Source organism: Pleurodeles waltl, chromosome 6, assembly GCF_031143425.1.
Source record: "Pleurodeles waltl isolate 20211129_DDA chromosome 6, aPleWal1.hap1.20221129, whole genome shotgun sequence".
In the NCBI taxonomy this organism is placed as follows: domain Eukaryota; kingdom Metazoa; phylum Chordata; class Amphibia; order Caudata; family Salamandridae; genus Pleurodeles; species Pleurodeles waltl.
In genome coordinates, this window is record NC_090445.1 from 121,594,717 (window position 1) to 121,611,309 (window position 16,593).

At 43.5% G+C, this 16,593-nt stretch overlaps 1 protein-coding gene across 1 annotated transcript in view; it reads left to right on the top strand.

Moving 5' to 3' along the window:
* TBX21 (T-box transcription factor 21) overlaps positions 1-16,593 on the top strand; it is a 111,805-nt gene that overhangs the window by 82,106 nt on the left and 13,106 nt on the right. Inside the window, exon 4 of the mRNA XM_069237505.1 lies at positions 1,778-1,939. Within this exon, the coding sequence (XP_069093606.1) occupies positions 1,778-1,939 (162 nt within the window). The remainder of the gene's footprint in view (positions 1-1,777; positions 1,940-16,593) is intronic.

Sequence of the window (16,593 nt, forward strand, 5' to 3'; positions counted from 1 at the left end):
ATAGCTGAGAGATAGTAGACCCCGTCAACATGTTGTCCAACAGGATTATTATTTTTTATTTTATTTTTTTAAAGACTGCACAGGTGGATTGCTCCAGTGACTGGTAGTTAGTGTATAGAGCAGTGAGCCTCAACCCTGTGCCGGGCCGCAGTGGACATAGGCAGAAAAACGATGCTACCAGGAAACGTCAGTGGCTCAGGCCCAGTTACAAAAATAGATCCATTTCCTGGAGTCTGGAGAATTCCTTCCTGGACGCCTGAATGCTGGATATATTGTCCTCAGAAAGGTTCAGTTAGTGATAGGTCAGACCCTCTTTCCCCAGACACTACAGTTCAGTTCAGTTCAGTGACTGAGGATAAGGATGGAAGATCTGCCCTTTTCCACTGCCCCCTGCTGGGGAAGGTGCTCAGTGTATGAGGCATCTCTCTGTAACCATGCACAGGACACCCTGGAACTAAAACGTTGTCACCTCTAGGACACCAGTGTCATTTGTCAGTTTGAGCTTCCTCAAGACTTGTGAACAATTGGAACTTGTAGAGCTTGACAGCAAAGAAGAGATGAGCCTCTTCAACCTAGGCTCCTCTCGATGCCGGGCCTTGCCCATCTAAGAACTGTATTGGGGTGCAGGTGCATTGTGGGAATGGAGTACAAACATGCATGTACTTTCAGCGTATACAATTGGCGTGCAAGTAAGTATGTAACTAATGTGTCCAACACGTGATTGTGCAGCATCCATACTGAGCATGCGCATAAGCACAAGGGGAATGTGTAGAGGGTATATCTTTAATATGCACGAGGGAGTTTTTGTAGCACCCTGCAAGGATGGTATGCGAGTGAAATGCACAACGCTTAGCAAATGTAGCATACAAAGGCAGTGTCTGACTAGTGTGGCAGGACTCGTATATACCAAGCCAGAGAGGACTAGCAATGCACAGGGAGCTGGAGCATGTGTAGGCGGTGGTACAATGTGCAAAAAGAGTGAGCAGAGGCAGGACACCAGAGCAGAGGCGGTATAAAGGGATGGTGTGCCAAGGCAGTGGGCAAAGGCCAAGATGATGTGCAAAGGTGGTGTGCAGGCACGCATTCTGCAGATTCAATATATTCATTTATGCAAGGACTATATTAATGCGGTAAAGGAATGTTGCATACTCAGGTGGCGTGTAGGGGTAATATGTTGAGATGGTATGTAGGGAATAAGAATAGGGGAACTATGGAAAGGCAACATATAGAGATGGTACATGCATGCAGTAAACATAAGCAGTAATCTCAGTTGGTATGTAGGATGTGCAGAAGGGCAGTAAAGAAAGGATGTACAGGCACTTGGCAGGTGGTGGTGATGCATGGGGCCAGCATGGATGGATAGCTCAGACATGTGGCATACAGCAGCAGTTCAAGGCTGTGGTATAGTGTTTCAGTATAAAGGATGGTGTTCTAACAGTACACAAGGATGATCAAGCAGGTTAAATGCTGGTGTAGAGGTATTGTGCAAGGCGGAAATTGTAAGCACACTGCATTAGTCATTAAGTACCTTGGGTGCTTGGTCTCCCCCTAGTGCACCCACTCTTAGATATTTATTGATCTCCCCAGTTGCATTCACTTTTGGCTGCTCACTGTTCTCCCGAGGTTCTACTCACTCTTGCATCCTCAATGACCTTCCCTGATTGCACTCCCTTCAGGCTGCTCAGTGATCTCCACTGGTAAAACACAGCTATGGCTGCTAAATTATCTACATTTGCACTCACTCATGACTGACTCATTCATGTGTCTACCCCCACAGATGGTTGTGCTGCAGTCACTCCACAAGTACCAGCCACGGCTGCACATAACCGAGGTGACTGATGGCGAGCTTGAGGAGTTTCCGGCCAGCAAGACCCAGACCTTCACCTTCACCTTCCCCGAGACGCAGTTTGTGGCGGTGACCGCCTACCAGAATGCAGATGTGAGTATGGGGACTGGGCAGAGTGTTTCCGTAGAGGGGCTGAGGATTGGTATGGGGGGGGGTGACAGCGGGCAAGTGGATACATGAGGTCAGGACAAGAGGTAGATACCTGTAAAATGGTGACGAGAGATGGAGAACTGTTACCATTACCCTCAATTCATGCAACAAAACTCACAATGGAACTTTTCATGAAGGTCGGCCACCAACTGAGCTTGATACCGCTCCTTTGAGTGAGTGGCAGTTGACAGCAGACCTGGACTCCGTAGCCTGGGTCAAATTGTGGCACATAGTTGGTTGGCACATTTTCAGGGAGGTCAGCCATGGCACGATGGAAGGATTCCATCCTCTATTATGACGTTCTTCTGTGAACTCCAACTCTGGGAGGAGCAGGCTTGTCAGACATTTTTGGGGACTTGAGTAAAAAAAATATATATACGTGAGCCCCCACTTCTTTGATTTGTGCCAGGTGGCATGAGCACCTGATTCAAAGTATTAACAAGCACTGTCAAACCCAGCAGTCTTTGTAAGTCTGTATTTTTTTGAACATTTTAAAACTTTATAAGTAATTGTGAGAAAGTGGGATAGATTGGTGTCCACCACAAGAAAAAACTCTCTATCGTGTTAGATCCAGGCAAAGGTTTCAGTAATTTAAACCTGCGTTCACCCTCTGGGAGTTATGGCACAAACCAGACAGGCTTAACTTTGAGAAAAATGTAAAGCAGTTAAACAGTCAAAAACACAATTAAAGCTCCATTCCAACTGATAAAACAGAGGAGTAATTGAAAAGCAAAATTACACCAAAATAACGAAAATGCAGTAAGGGGACGAGAGGTATGAATTTTATAAAAATGTTATAGAATATAGCACCAACAAGTGCCAGTGATAATCAGTGGTCGTGGTAGACCAGGACCTAGGCACAGTTTGAGGCCACTGTGATAGAGCATGTGACAGATACACCATGGAGATTGGCCCCACTAAGGCCTGGAAGTAATGAAACTTGAAAATGTTTCTGTATCCCAGTCTGAAAAAGGACTGTCATTTTCTTTTAGATGAAAAACTTTTCATCAAATGGGATAAACCTGAAATTCAATCTGACGATATTGCAATGTGGTTATTTTTTTTTTGCGGTCAGTCACGTTGAAGCTCTCAGTAAAAAGTTTTGAAACTGTTCCCAAACAACCACAGAAGTACACGTTTAAAGGTCTCCAAATCTTTAGAGGGAGTTCTTAGAGACTCTCCTGATGTCAGGCAGAGGACAGCAGCAAAGTCCATTTCAGGACCAGTTGCCCCTGGTCAATTCAGATTCTTCATAGGAATGTCCTCTTCAGCTTTTTTGCTCTGGGAGCCACCCCAGGGGATCAGCCTGATGCAGTTATTTCTATACCTGGATTTCAAGTGCAATGGGGTTTAACCTCTCCAGGACCTTCTCACAGGTCACAGATACCAAGTGCAACAGGTTTGGTATTCTTTCACACGTCAAGAAGTGTACTTATGGGGCATCTTGAGGTGCCACACTTATTCTTGGCACTAGGTTGTAGGTTTGAATGATTCCTGGGCACTCCCTAACCAGTACAGTAAAAGTTCCCGGAGACAGCCCTAGCTACTTTTTTTTAGCATTCCTGTTTGCCTTCCTGCAAAAAGACCGAAAATACCATATGCCAGGGTGTTTTTCAAGACAGTGAAAGTATTCGGGCACATTAAACATGGGCTCTGAGGGGTGGATGTGTGTCAGTGCTTAATTTGAGCCGATGGTTTCTGGTGCTCAGCACTGGCACTTCATTTCCGGCACTTGCCACTTGGTGGCGCTGTTTGTTTTGTAATTTAAAGATAAGCAGAGCAACAGTGGTTTACTAATTCAATATACATTGTAAACAACTAATACCTCTCACCCAAGCCATTCTTATAGTTTTAAGGGTCTTGAACAGTATGAATTGTCAAACTTGTAGCAGTGTGATGGTTAGGAGTTGTGTAGGTACTGCCATTGGCAGCACTGACAGTGATAATATGTGGTGCAAGCTTAGGTCACCTCTTAACGAGGGCCCTGGCACTCATTATTATTATTTTTTTTTAACAAATTAAGAGGTGGTGGTGGGGGGCGAGGTGGGGGGGTGGTGGTGGGGTCTGTGTGTGTACGTCTCCCCCACCCCCTTAGGAAATCACCAGGGTCCTCCCACATCAACCACTAAAATCTAGTTCAAAGCAGACACAGCATCCACAACAAACCCACAGATGGTCGTTTAGTAGGCCAAAAGCAGCATTCCTTAGCAACCAGATAGGGGATACACAAGAATTGCCTAGGCATCCTGTTCTCTCCCTCTCAAGTGCACCCCAAGTGATCTATTTGGATCCACAGACCTGACAAGCAGGATTTGATAGTGTGGCATCAACATAATGCCCACAGCCGTCACTCTGAATATTCTGTAGTGTTCAGAGGAGTCATCTCTGTACATCCAGGTCAGAATATTATGTGCTTCTGGGAGGCTCATTCACATCTAATCCTGACTTGAACCACAGGCTGGAAGCTGCTAAGTAGCTCCCAGGGTTATGCTAAACAGCCATCTGGAGGTAAAAGGTAATTTTCACCCTTAATAATTATTAAAAATATATTATTTTTCAACCTTGTCCCATCCCCAAGACAGCAGTATTAGTATTTTCATCTGTACTCTGCTTTTCTACATAGGACAGCTTGCCCTATCCACAGTGAAAATAGCTTTTAAGGTCTTGTCACTGTAGGGACACAACAACATTCATTTTCTACATGCCCCACTTTTGAATACCATGAACCCTACCTTGCGAGTTCAAGGTTCACATGGAGCGGAGTCACTAATATTTAAGAGAGGGGTGTTTACCTGTTAGTAAAGGTTATATGCAACAGGTCGCACTGCAGCAGCCAGGCTTGTGTGGTAGGCCTAAAGCCATGTTATCCTCTGTCAAACTAGTGGATGGTACAGTAAGTGCTGCAGTCCACAGATGACATTGAACTTTTCATGCCATGAGTCCATAGATTATGGCCTTATAAAAAGAAGTTAAGTCAGCAAATCAGGGTTTAGCAGATTTCTCCATATTTTATGGGTCAGAGCACATACAATGGGCACTTGACAGCAGTGCTCCAGTGTGCAGAGCCTAACAACTAGCAATAATATTCAGCAAAAAACGAGGGTGACCACACAAAAAAAGCCGTTTTCTTAAAGTAATTAAAAGTAAAACTGCCACCATTGAAAAGTTGTGTGCATATACAAAAATATTTGAAAAATGATCCATCACAGAAAGAAATTAGAAAAGCATGACATGAAGGCAGATTTTAGCCCTCCAGCCTTGATACTGAACTGGGCTACTTTTTAGGCAAATGTACACATGTGCAGAGATGAAACGCAGTTGTGGTGACGAGAGCCATTGGCTTATGTAGGCTGTGTGACATGCGTTTTGCATGGCTGATTTGCGCGTTATGGGTTGCGGAGCTAACCATAACTTCCAAATGTCATTTTGTTTTTCGTTCAACTCGTAAAGTAACTGTACTTAGACTATGGCTTTCATTACGCCAATTTCAGATTTTTTTTTTTTTTTTTTTTTAAACATAGGAAAAGGTTTTATAACCAATCCTAAAACATAACTTCACTTACACTGTAATTTTGTTTAGTAAACTTCTGAGTTCATTAGATTATATACTATATCCAACTTCTATGAAAGTATTGCCTACCAACCTGTGCACAGATCTATGTGCAGCAAGGATTGCCCTTAGGCCAGGCCCTGTACACGGACCACCTCAGTCAAGGAGTCCCCATTGAGCATGCATATATTAAGGTGTCACCATCAAAGCTAACCGTGACAGCATATTAACTGTAAAGTTTATTTTGGATAGAAAGGTAAAAGTGCAATACTGGTGACTATGAGTATCTGTAAGAATATACTGGTGGTGGGTGTGTAGTAGGTGTGGTGGTAAATGATAATGCCTTTGTATCATGTTGCAGGCTGCCCCCCACCTGCATGCTGCATGTATTTCAGCTTTGTGCAGTGGGGGTTGGCCCTGGCAAACCCACTTTGCTGTCAATGAGGGTTAACAACTGCTGCACGCAGTCTTCAGTGTGGGCTTGAGGGGTTGCTGCAGTCAAGCAACCTCCCATGCGGCCAGCCGCAAGATATACATGCAGTCTGCAAGTTAAACCCACTTCTGATATTTCAACTTCCATGCAAATCCGTCAAAAGGTAACAAAGTAATTAGCAAATCAAAGATTTGTGATTACTTCCCCTTCATAATTTTTCCCTCTCTGGTCATATCTACACGAAATCTTAGATTCCTACAGTGGTCTGGACTTCATAAACCATCAGAAAACTAAACATATACATTTCTGATGACTTCTGTGCAGATTTGTGAAAGCATACCAAAGTTATTGGTAAATCAACATTTTGTGTCCCACTTTAATAACGATTCCCTTGCCAGATTTGCATGAAATTCAGGATATCAAAAGTAAGTTGAACAATCCACGATTTTCATTCTTCTGTGAAATGACACCTTACTTTGCCTCTTTTATCGGATCTCAGTGCACTAAAAGTAAATCACAGTGCTGAGTTCATTTATCAGGGGATAGGATATATTTATCTTCCCTAAACAAATAAAAAGGTTAAACACTTCATTGTGTCTTTCTATCGGTGCTGGTTAAAAGACACGTTCACAAAGACAGTTCTGCTGTTAGACCGTCACTCAGCACACCTGACAAGCTGACCCTGGTCTTACCTTCCTTGTTGCAAGTATCATCCCCAGTGTGCGAAAGCAAACACTGCAAAGCACAGAACTCGGCCAGCAAAATCGATACACCGATTACATTGTACTTGTACATTGTTTTTTATATATATATATATATATATATATATATATACACACACACCTATTCTATAGTGTCAGTGTAGTACAAAAGAAAAAAAATTCAGAATTTGCTTTTAAAACTAGATTTAAAATAATATACATTGTTTCATAAAACATATTTTAAATATTAGCGCATTATCCCCAACAAAACACACATTTCTTAAAACATTGACAGATAAATCTAAAGTCTCAAGCTTACAATGAATACTAAACAGATGATGCTCAAATGCTCTAACTCTTTCTAATACTAAAATCACTTAATAAATCATGTAACGTAATATAAAGTGTATTATGGTCCTATATTGCCATCTCAGGATTCAGGTGACATTTATAAACCACACAGCCTTCGGCCTTGTAAATGTCACCAGAACACACCTTGAGGGCAATATAGGCTCATATTTCACAGTTACCTGTTATATATATAAGAATATACACACAAATATATAAGTGTATTTGTATTAACATTTGAAAACCATGAGGCTTTCAACACTGCTAATGCAGCCTCTAAAAACTGCCGTGCAGGTATTATTTTATTGCACAGTACCTTGTGCCATCTGATGGTATTTCCATGTTAACTACCTCAGTAATGTTAAAAAAAAAAATGGCAGAACTTTTTAGAAGTCTATAAAGAGATTTTGATGCATGAGGGGAGCCTGAAAATTCCACGTGAATCTGTAAAAGCTAGGAGCCTATAGCGTCCCACCTGGACAATAACATGAAGGGTCAATTCACAGGCATACACCTCGAAGGCAGGCCCACCAAGTCCTCCACACCACATTAGCAATGAGGTAGGCTCTTCGTGTAGCTGCCACCAGCATGCCCCCAGTGCCTGTCATCATTACGGAGCAGACCCGCTGCTATGATGCTGGTCTGATGCAGATGAAGAATCTGGCACATAGCCACCAGTCACTGCTCTGGACACGCAAAACTCTGCTCACACATTGGCACACTGTCCACGCCCACTGTTCCAGCAGAGTGTGCTCCCAGGACCAACTGATGTGTGCATACAGTCATCATGCCACATGCAGAGTAGGCCCATCCTGACTTCCAGGAACCTCAGAATGGTGTGTTGTGGCGCCTTCCCCTGGGCTGAACACTTACGTGGCAGCCAAGGCCTACCGTGAGATGGTACCACACAGACCACATTTGTGGACCCACCCTCTTCAAAGTTGGGGCAGTGTGCTAGAGCCACGTTCTGACTGCAGTTTAACACTCCTTACCAGGTGCTGGCCTGAATTGTTGCAGGTAGATCCAATAACAATCAGTGGCTGAGCAACCCACAATCCACCACGTGGATTCACGAACCTCACATTGGCAAGAAAAGCTGTTTGAAGGAAGAATGAAGTGGGCAAGAACTAAAGCTGAAAAGTGGAGGTTACTCATGTGATGGGGGTGTGAGCCCCCCCCCTCTCGTGGCAGGACAAGAACAGTAAATGCAGGGCGGTGCTCACTCTCTCACCACCCACACTCTCTGAAGCAGGGAGATTACATCAAGCACTGCAAGTGCAGCACCAGACCGAAACTAGCTCCATGATGTGGCTGGCAATATTTAAAATGGGGAAGATGGGCCAGAAAAAGCTTCAGATGCAGCCATTCCCCAAGAGAGAAGTTCGCCCGAGGATCTGGATATCTGCCTGTCAGACTGCTGCGACCCTTCGGCGAATTAGCAGACCCCGTGTCTGCTGCACCAAGATGGATCATCTGGAAGAGCAGGACTAAAACATTCCTGTAGTGCACGAGAGAGACATGGTGCCATAAAACACTCACTCCTCATAACCTTTGTTAACTTCTTTAAGAACCTCCCCAACAAAAGAAATGAAGAGGACTACGATGCCCATTTCGATCCCCAACTCACCCCAAACTTTGAATGGTTCAAACTACTCCAAGCAAGACAAGGAAACAGGGAGCCCTTAGACTGCTCCTAAACACACCTTCAGGAAATGCTAGCGGAGGCACGGATGATGACCAATCCAAAGAGTTGAGGCCCCGGATAATACAAGGGCTGTCATCAGTCCTCAAGAGAAAAGTAAGCAAAGAGCCAGGAATGAAACCAGACCCCATGCTTATACTTAGAATATCACACAAACTATCAAACAGCTGAACGGAACAGATGAAGCAGCCTTGGCTAAAAACATGATCAAGCCAGACCCAAAGCCTCAGGTCCAAGTGAAAACAAAAGTGGCCGATGCCATCAGAAAGAGAAAGGGAGGACGAGCCACCAGCAGCACATCAGCCCCAGCAGAAGCCAATACTGATACAGCCACTCTGAGCCTCACCCAACACAATCATGCTCTACCAAAAAAAAATCCTGCTCCAAATGTGGAAGCCAAACCACCTTGTACATGGGGCAGCCGATGAGGGAAACAACTGGTAAAGCGCTCCCCATCAGCAAAATCTCCATGAACCATATACCAAAAAGCAGAATTCCAGCCAGAGGGTGTATCCATTTCCACAAATGGCAGTGACCCGAAGGAGGAAGACCAAGAGCCGTTCCCCTGCGAGCCTGCAACTGGATGTAAAACACAGATACAAGGACAGGTTATAAGAGTGAGTGAAGTCACTGAGGGGATAAGCACAGTCATGGACAACACCCAGTTCAGACAACCGAGGTTTAGTCCACAGCTGACATTGACAAAAACAAGAATCTTTGTGTATGCCGATTAATGTTCATTCCACCGGCTGGAATGTTCAGTATTAAAAAACCACTGGAAGGCAACCGTATAATATGCTTCACAGAAAGTCTCTAGGCCATAGATCAGCTGCAACATGGCTGAGAAAACTGGACTAATCTTTGCAAGAAGTGTTAAATGCTATGTCGACGACCTCCTCGGCTACTTTACATGTCTCTTTCAGGAACTTGACTGTCTCAACTCCAAAACTAACAACCAACCTGTATGTAGACAAAACCGTGAGGAATAGGAGAGTCCCATCCCACCTAATGCCACTAGTGGAGCAAGAGCTATAAAAGCAGGTGAAACTGGATGTGAATGAAAAAAGTGTCCAGCCCCACCTCATTAGTTTTGCCTATTGTAGTCCCCTTAAAGCCAAATCAGCCAGGAGCAGTTTGAGTATTCATCGATGTGAAGTTCCCAACAAAGCAATCAAACGAGAGTGGCATTTAACACCAGCCATTTATGACTTATTGATGAATCTTAGTAGAACGTGGGGTACCATCAGCTCCTCCTGGATGCCAAGTGCAATGATATCACTTTCATCCATTTTTTGTAATTATTTCTTTATTGGATTTGTAATGAAAACATACAAACATGAACCACAAAATACTTCAAGGCATTTCCTACCTTCCGTTAGCGTCAATGAAGGCCATTGATACATATTTGCAAAACACAAATTATTATTGGACCATTGAAGCGATCTCTAGCCCACATTGCTGAGAATGAAAACAGTATCAGCAGTGAGAAATGAGTAGTTCAGAGACAAGTAACAATGGGGAAATACACAGAGGGGACGCTGAGGCACTTAAGCATTCAAGCAAATAAGGCTAGCACTATCTTGATCCACAACTACGCACATGGAAAGCACCAATCCCGACCCCATATCAATTATTAGAGGATTCTTCCGCGAGCTTCTGCGCTGTTGTAAGTTCAGACTCTGTCTGCTTCTGCAGCCATGCCGACCAGGGCCCGCAGTAGTCGGATGGTCACGATCTAGCCAGCATTAATCCCAGTTGAGGTTGAGTTGCTCCTGACAATATACTGCATCCCTCAACCAACCAGCCTTACACGGGGAGTCCTCACGACCCCATCTCTGGGCTACCCTGCACTTCGCCAGTAGAAGCAACATGGCAACTAGTTTCCGCTTATCGCATGGAACATTCTTCACATAACCTAAGAGCGCGTCATTGAAGTATGTGGAATTGTGTCACTTACCATCACGTCAATAGCATCAAGCGCCTCCTGCCAGTAGCTCCGCACATCAGGGCATCCCCAGGCAGAGTGTAGGAAATCTGCACCCTCTTCCAGAATGCTATTTAGGAGACCTTCTCAGGTTTGGAGAGTGTACTAAATATCATACCGTCATACTGCTATTTGCAAAAACTCACAGAACTTCAGAGAAGACCCAGACATACCCTACAAAGACATGCTTCATCAATATAAATTTGATTTCATAAAGAAAGTAGGGTAGCATTGGCTATTTCATCTCTAGGGTGTCAGTGTAGGCTCTACAAAACGCCTCAAAAGTACCAAGCATCCTGGGAATGGCCAATTACTGTAGCAGGTTCATACTGAATCTGGAAACCCTAAACCATTTGCTACAATCACTCACCCAGGCACAAGTGTAGTGGAATGGGTGGAGAAGCAGAAGACCAAATTTCAATGAGCCAAGGCTGCGTTACATTACAATACCTCGAACCCTGAAGCAAGTCCTATCTAGTAGTCGATGCCAACCCTGCATCTGCTTGGTAAACACATGGTGGTTAAAGGCATGGGTGGTAAAATCATACAACCTAATACACATGCATGGAGACATCACACAGATGTGACTATTGAGCTGCTGTTCACTGCAGACTCCATCATCAACGCCCTAAAACATGTACTATTCTATTTAGGGTTCCTAATAATCCAATTCATGTGTGATTTCTTAAGGAGAACATGAGCATTACAAAAAAAAAACAGTACATGCTCTCCCTTGCATAATGGGCTTAAAGACCACTAGGAAAAATACATTTTTATTATGCTTTTCTTCCAAAAAAAAACACACAAGCAACAGTGTGTGCATTGGGAAAGAAGCTTAAACAATATACATTTATACAATTATTGTAATAAATTCAGAAGGGCACAACTCAGCATATTAAATTGCCAAGCAAATGCTAAAATGATTAACACAGTGCAAAGCACATTCCAATGGATCAAAGGAATGCTTGCCCACAGTACAAAGACACACAAAAGAAATGCATCAAAATAGAAAACTACATTGAACTGCTGATCACTGCAAAGTATCGGTAGACATCCCGAAGAAATAAAAACAAGTGCTCAGGTGTTTTCTTCCATGTTATATGAGCAAATTTCATTACCAGCAAATATTTGGACAATTGATATATTTCACTATCTGTTCAGGCTCCTGGCTAAGCAGCAAATGGGCCAGGGATGTTTGCTGGCACTCAATCAAGATAACACTATGCTCTCCTCACAGGCTAATTGACGTATAAATCGTAGCAGTTGTAAAAAAAAAATGACACCTTGTACATCACAGTAGAAGGTATGCTGTGGCAGATAGTGAAGCACACCCTGTGACAACCAACCTCTAAACAAAACGATACACTTTCAAGCATAAAGGTATGCCTAAAAAAAGGTAAAAAACCAAAACAGCTTCCAGCTTCTGGTAAAAGTGACTACAGAAGCCACAAAACACCTTACCAATGCCATAGAGAGAACGGTTAGGGGATAAGCATGCAAGGAGAGACAGCTTTAAGACATGCATTGTTATGAAAAGCTTCACAAAAAAGAATTTTTTTTCCCAAAAGTCAAGCAGCCAAAGAACAATAGAAGGAGCCAATCAGGGAGGTAGTAAACAACAAAGGAAAGGAACAAACTCAAGCTTGACAGCCTAAAACAAATAAAGGTAGCAAACAGAAAGCATGCAAATTGAGTGACAAAAGGCAAAACTAATTGGACAGTGTTAGACCTGACAGCCTTAGGGTGATCTTCCCCCAAACGCTTGGCTTTCCTCCTCACTTTGTGCGGATATCATTTTTGTTGGCGTTAGGACTCTGTGCACTTTACTACTGCTAACCAGTTCTAAAGAGCTTGTGCTCTGTCATTTAAACATGGTAACATTGGCCTACACACAGTTGGCACATTTAATTTTGTTGTAAGTCCTTAGCAGACTAGTACTACAAGTACCCAGGACCTGCAAATTAAATGCTACTAGTGGGCCTGCAGCACTGTTGCACCACCCACTTAAGTAGCTCTTTAAACACGTCTCAGGCCTGTCATTGCAGCCTGTGGGTGCAGTTTTAAATTGCCATTTTGACCTGGCAAAATAAACCTTTTTTAAGGCTTAGAGTTTCTTTTTTAATATACATAAGTCACCCCTAGGGTATGCCCTAATAGCAAACACTCACAGAACTTCAGAGAAGACCCAGACCTACCCTACAAAGACATGCTTCATCAATATAAATGTGATTTCATAAAGAAAGTAGGGTGGAATTGGCTATTTCAATTCTAGGGTGTAGACCCTGCAAAACGTCTCAAAAGTACCAAGCATCCTGGGAATGGCCAATTACAGTAGCAGGTTCATACTGTATCTGTAAACCCTAAACCATTTGCTACAATCACTCACCCAGGCACAAGTGTAGTGGGAATGGGTGGAGAAGCAGAAGACCAAATTTCAATGAGCCAAGGGTGAGTGGGTAGCTAGTACTTAATTAAATGTTTTTTAAAAAAAAGTGGCAGTGCCCTTATCAGGGGTCCATTGTAACTTGCACCACCCACTGCCCCCATCAGTGCTGCCAATGACAGTACCAACACAGCTAGTAACCATCACACTACTACAAGCATGAAAATTCAAACTATTCCAGGCCCTCAAAGATATGAACATGGCTTGGACTGTCAGGCATTAGTCATTTTTAATGTATATTGAATCAACGAACAACCGCTGTTGTGCTCATCTCAAAATTAGACAGACAGTGGCACCATATGGTAGACTGTCATACTTACCAGTGTTGATAATTAAGTGCTGGTGTAGAGCACTGGAAACCACAGTGTCAAATTAGGCACTGGGTGTAGCTGGCAGCTCGTCTTTGTGTATTGCTCCCAGACAGTGAGGCAAAAGGCTATAGATGTTGGCAGGTTGGGCCATCTCTGGCTTGATGAGGGGTAAGAGCTGTCACCTACCATATTTGCACATTGCAAAGTCTCTGTCTGAGCACACTCACAAAGGGTATGAAATTAGTCTTTTGTCACCCCAGATAATCTGAGGCCAGGGCAGGAAATTCCATACACCCCTGGGTGTGACAGCCTCCAGAACCTTCTCCTAAGTGGGCACCATGTATAAATATTGGACTCTCAGATCCAACTCTTCAGTACACCTATGGAACTCTGAAGACTCAGAAGGACTGCTGTGCAGCTCTGCCAGGAGGACAGCTACTCTGATGCCCTGCTGCCTGAGTAAAGGACCGGGCCTGCATATTGAACTCAGGACCACCAGTGACTCGAATGGCCAGTTGGGTGACCTACTGATCAGAAGCCTCAGGGACAGAACAGGCTCCAACCATCCTGAATCCAGCACCTGGACTCAGTCTGCTGTGAGACTTAGGGCCATATGTACGAACACATTTTCCCATTGATACAAAATGGGAAAAACCCTTTGCTACATCTGGCCCTTATTCCCCAAATGTTGCAACCCCAGTCCTGGATCGTTGATAGATAATCTTTATTGCTCGATTAATAAAAACCATTGCAATATAAAATATGGTAAAAATTGCATTTGAAAAATAACCAGCTGCAAAAGTCGAGAAGTTAGGATCCTAAAATACTTGAAAGCAATGGGGGCAAGAATTTTGTTGGGGGCTGATTAAGGTATTTGGAAACCTACCTAATCAGGCTCATTATGGTCATTAATAAAGCTGCCTGTTCGGTCCTGGAAGGAAAGCAATCCTTTGCAATCATAGACATGATGTAGAAACTGATTTCATTAGAAGATGGTAAAACATGTAAACTATCATTTGCTAGTTGTCAACCAAGGCACTCTACAGATCAAACTCATTACGGGCATTAATAAGGCTACCTGTACTGAACCAGAACAAAAACATTAATAAACTGTAAATTCGTAAATCATGAATGGGTTTTAAAACTGAATTCATAAGGAGTTGTCATCCGGGGCACTCTGCATATCAAACAATTGCCCTAAGTCAGCCATGGTCCGTTTCTTGTGAAACAGTTGTAGAAACTTTACTCCCCCTGAATCAGAATGGGATTGACTCGCCCTTGAGCCAAGTTATTACCGCCAGTCTGCAGGAGCAGACATTATGAGTTAAAAAAATCCTGTTGTAGCAGCTTTCTTCTTTCCAGGCCTAGAGATAGACAGGTGCAAAAGGCATGCAACAACATCTCCCCATTATGGCCACATAGGCGGCAGTTTTGGTCAGAATACAGATTTTTCCAGGAGGGGCGAGTGTCTTTGGTATCGAAGAATCCTATTCGATATAGCAAAAATTGATGTTTTACTTGAATGGAAAAGTGCCCAGCTAAATAACTTTGTGGGGGCAGAGTCGAACAGGACCCCAAGACTGCCTAGGCATGCCATCTTTTGGCCAAAGAGGCCTTGTCTGTGATGAGCGAGAGGGAGCAGACAGAGATATTAACTCTTCTGTTAAATGCAGATTTCCCAATGCCACACTTCCATGCTTCTTCCATTCCCAGACTTTGGATGCCTGTTGCAGGCCTCGTGGAGTATGACTCAGTAATAAGATGTTGTCCGCGTATTGTAGGCACCCAACTTTCTCTGAGCCTAAAGCCGAAGGAAGGCTCTTTACTTATGCTAACACACCAGCGAGGTCTGCCAGGTATAAATTAAACAGAATTGGAGCCAAAACACAGCCTTGCTTTGGGCCAGTCTTTGTAGGTATTCTTTTTATTAATATGGTGCCATCTTCAATTTCGACCTGAACCCAGGTGTCGATGTAAATATCTATAATGACCCTTAGTAGATTACCCGAGATTCCCCATTTGTCCAGCTTGGACCAAACCCTTTCCCTAAGGACCCGGTCAAAGGCAGATTTGGGATCAATGAAACATGCATAAAGGCTCAGTTTCCGGTTTCTGGCCTTTTCCACAATAAGGGCGAGAGCGATTAGATTTGTTGATGTTCCCATGCCTGTCCTGAAGCCTGTTTGAAATCTCGGGAGTAGCTTATTTTCGTCTGCCCAGGTTTGAAGGTTCTATAAAAGGCAGGTTACATAGAGCTTAGCTTCCACATCAATGAGAGCAATTAGCCTGTAGTTTGAGGGCAGAGACGGATTTCCACTTTCAAAGAAAGTGTGTAGGGGTGTGATGAAGTCACTCGAGATTTGCAGCAGCTCGTGTTTGTATGCCAATTCCAATGTTTGCAGAAAGGGATCACTTTCGGCTCTACATTTAATTTGGAAATTCCTCACCAGGGGCGCCACGGAGTTGTTTATCGGGACGTAGTTGATAATTGAGCTTTTTTTTCCGCTTACAAAGGTTATGGATGCTGAAAAGTCCTTCTCGCTGTTTCCGTTTGATAATGTTAGGCCTAAATTTTCTAGAGGTTTCCTATGTGTTCTTGCAGTTCGGTTCTTTGCGATTACTCTTTTTGTGGTCAGCAGGTTGAGACTGAAGTCGCTGCGGATGATGAATATGGTCTCATTATGTTGTCTTTGTAAGACCTTAATTAGTTTGCCCAACGCTTCCACTTTGCCCCCCTTCCATGCTTTTTTTTGGTGAATGTACACATTTATAAGGATTAGTGCTGTTTGACCTGGATCTTTGGAAGTGGACCTGAAGGGGCTCTGCCACCAATCTGTGGTCTTGTGAGCAGAACAGATGCAGCAAGATGCCTCTCCTCACAGCTCAGCTTTGGAACTGCAGCTGCACAATGCATCCTCAATACAGTTCTTCGCATTGCAAGCCCCTCGTTGTGCTCCACGGTGGTCAGCCTGAACTTGGAACTTTGTCCCCCTCCGGCATGACCAGATAACCACAGTTTGCACTTTGTGCTTCTAGGCACTGTTTTCTTCAAAACTTTGAAATTACAAATCTTTGGTTCTATTGAATGGATTTTTGTCTTTTTGGTGTCAAATAACTTATTACAT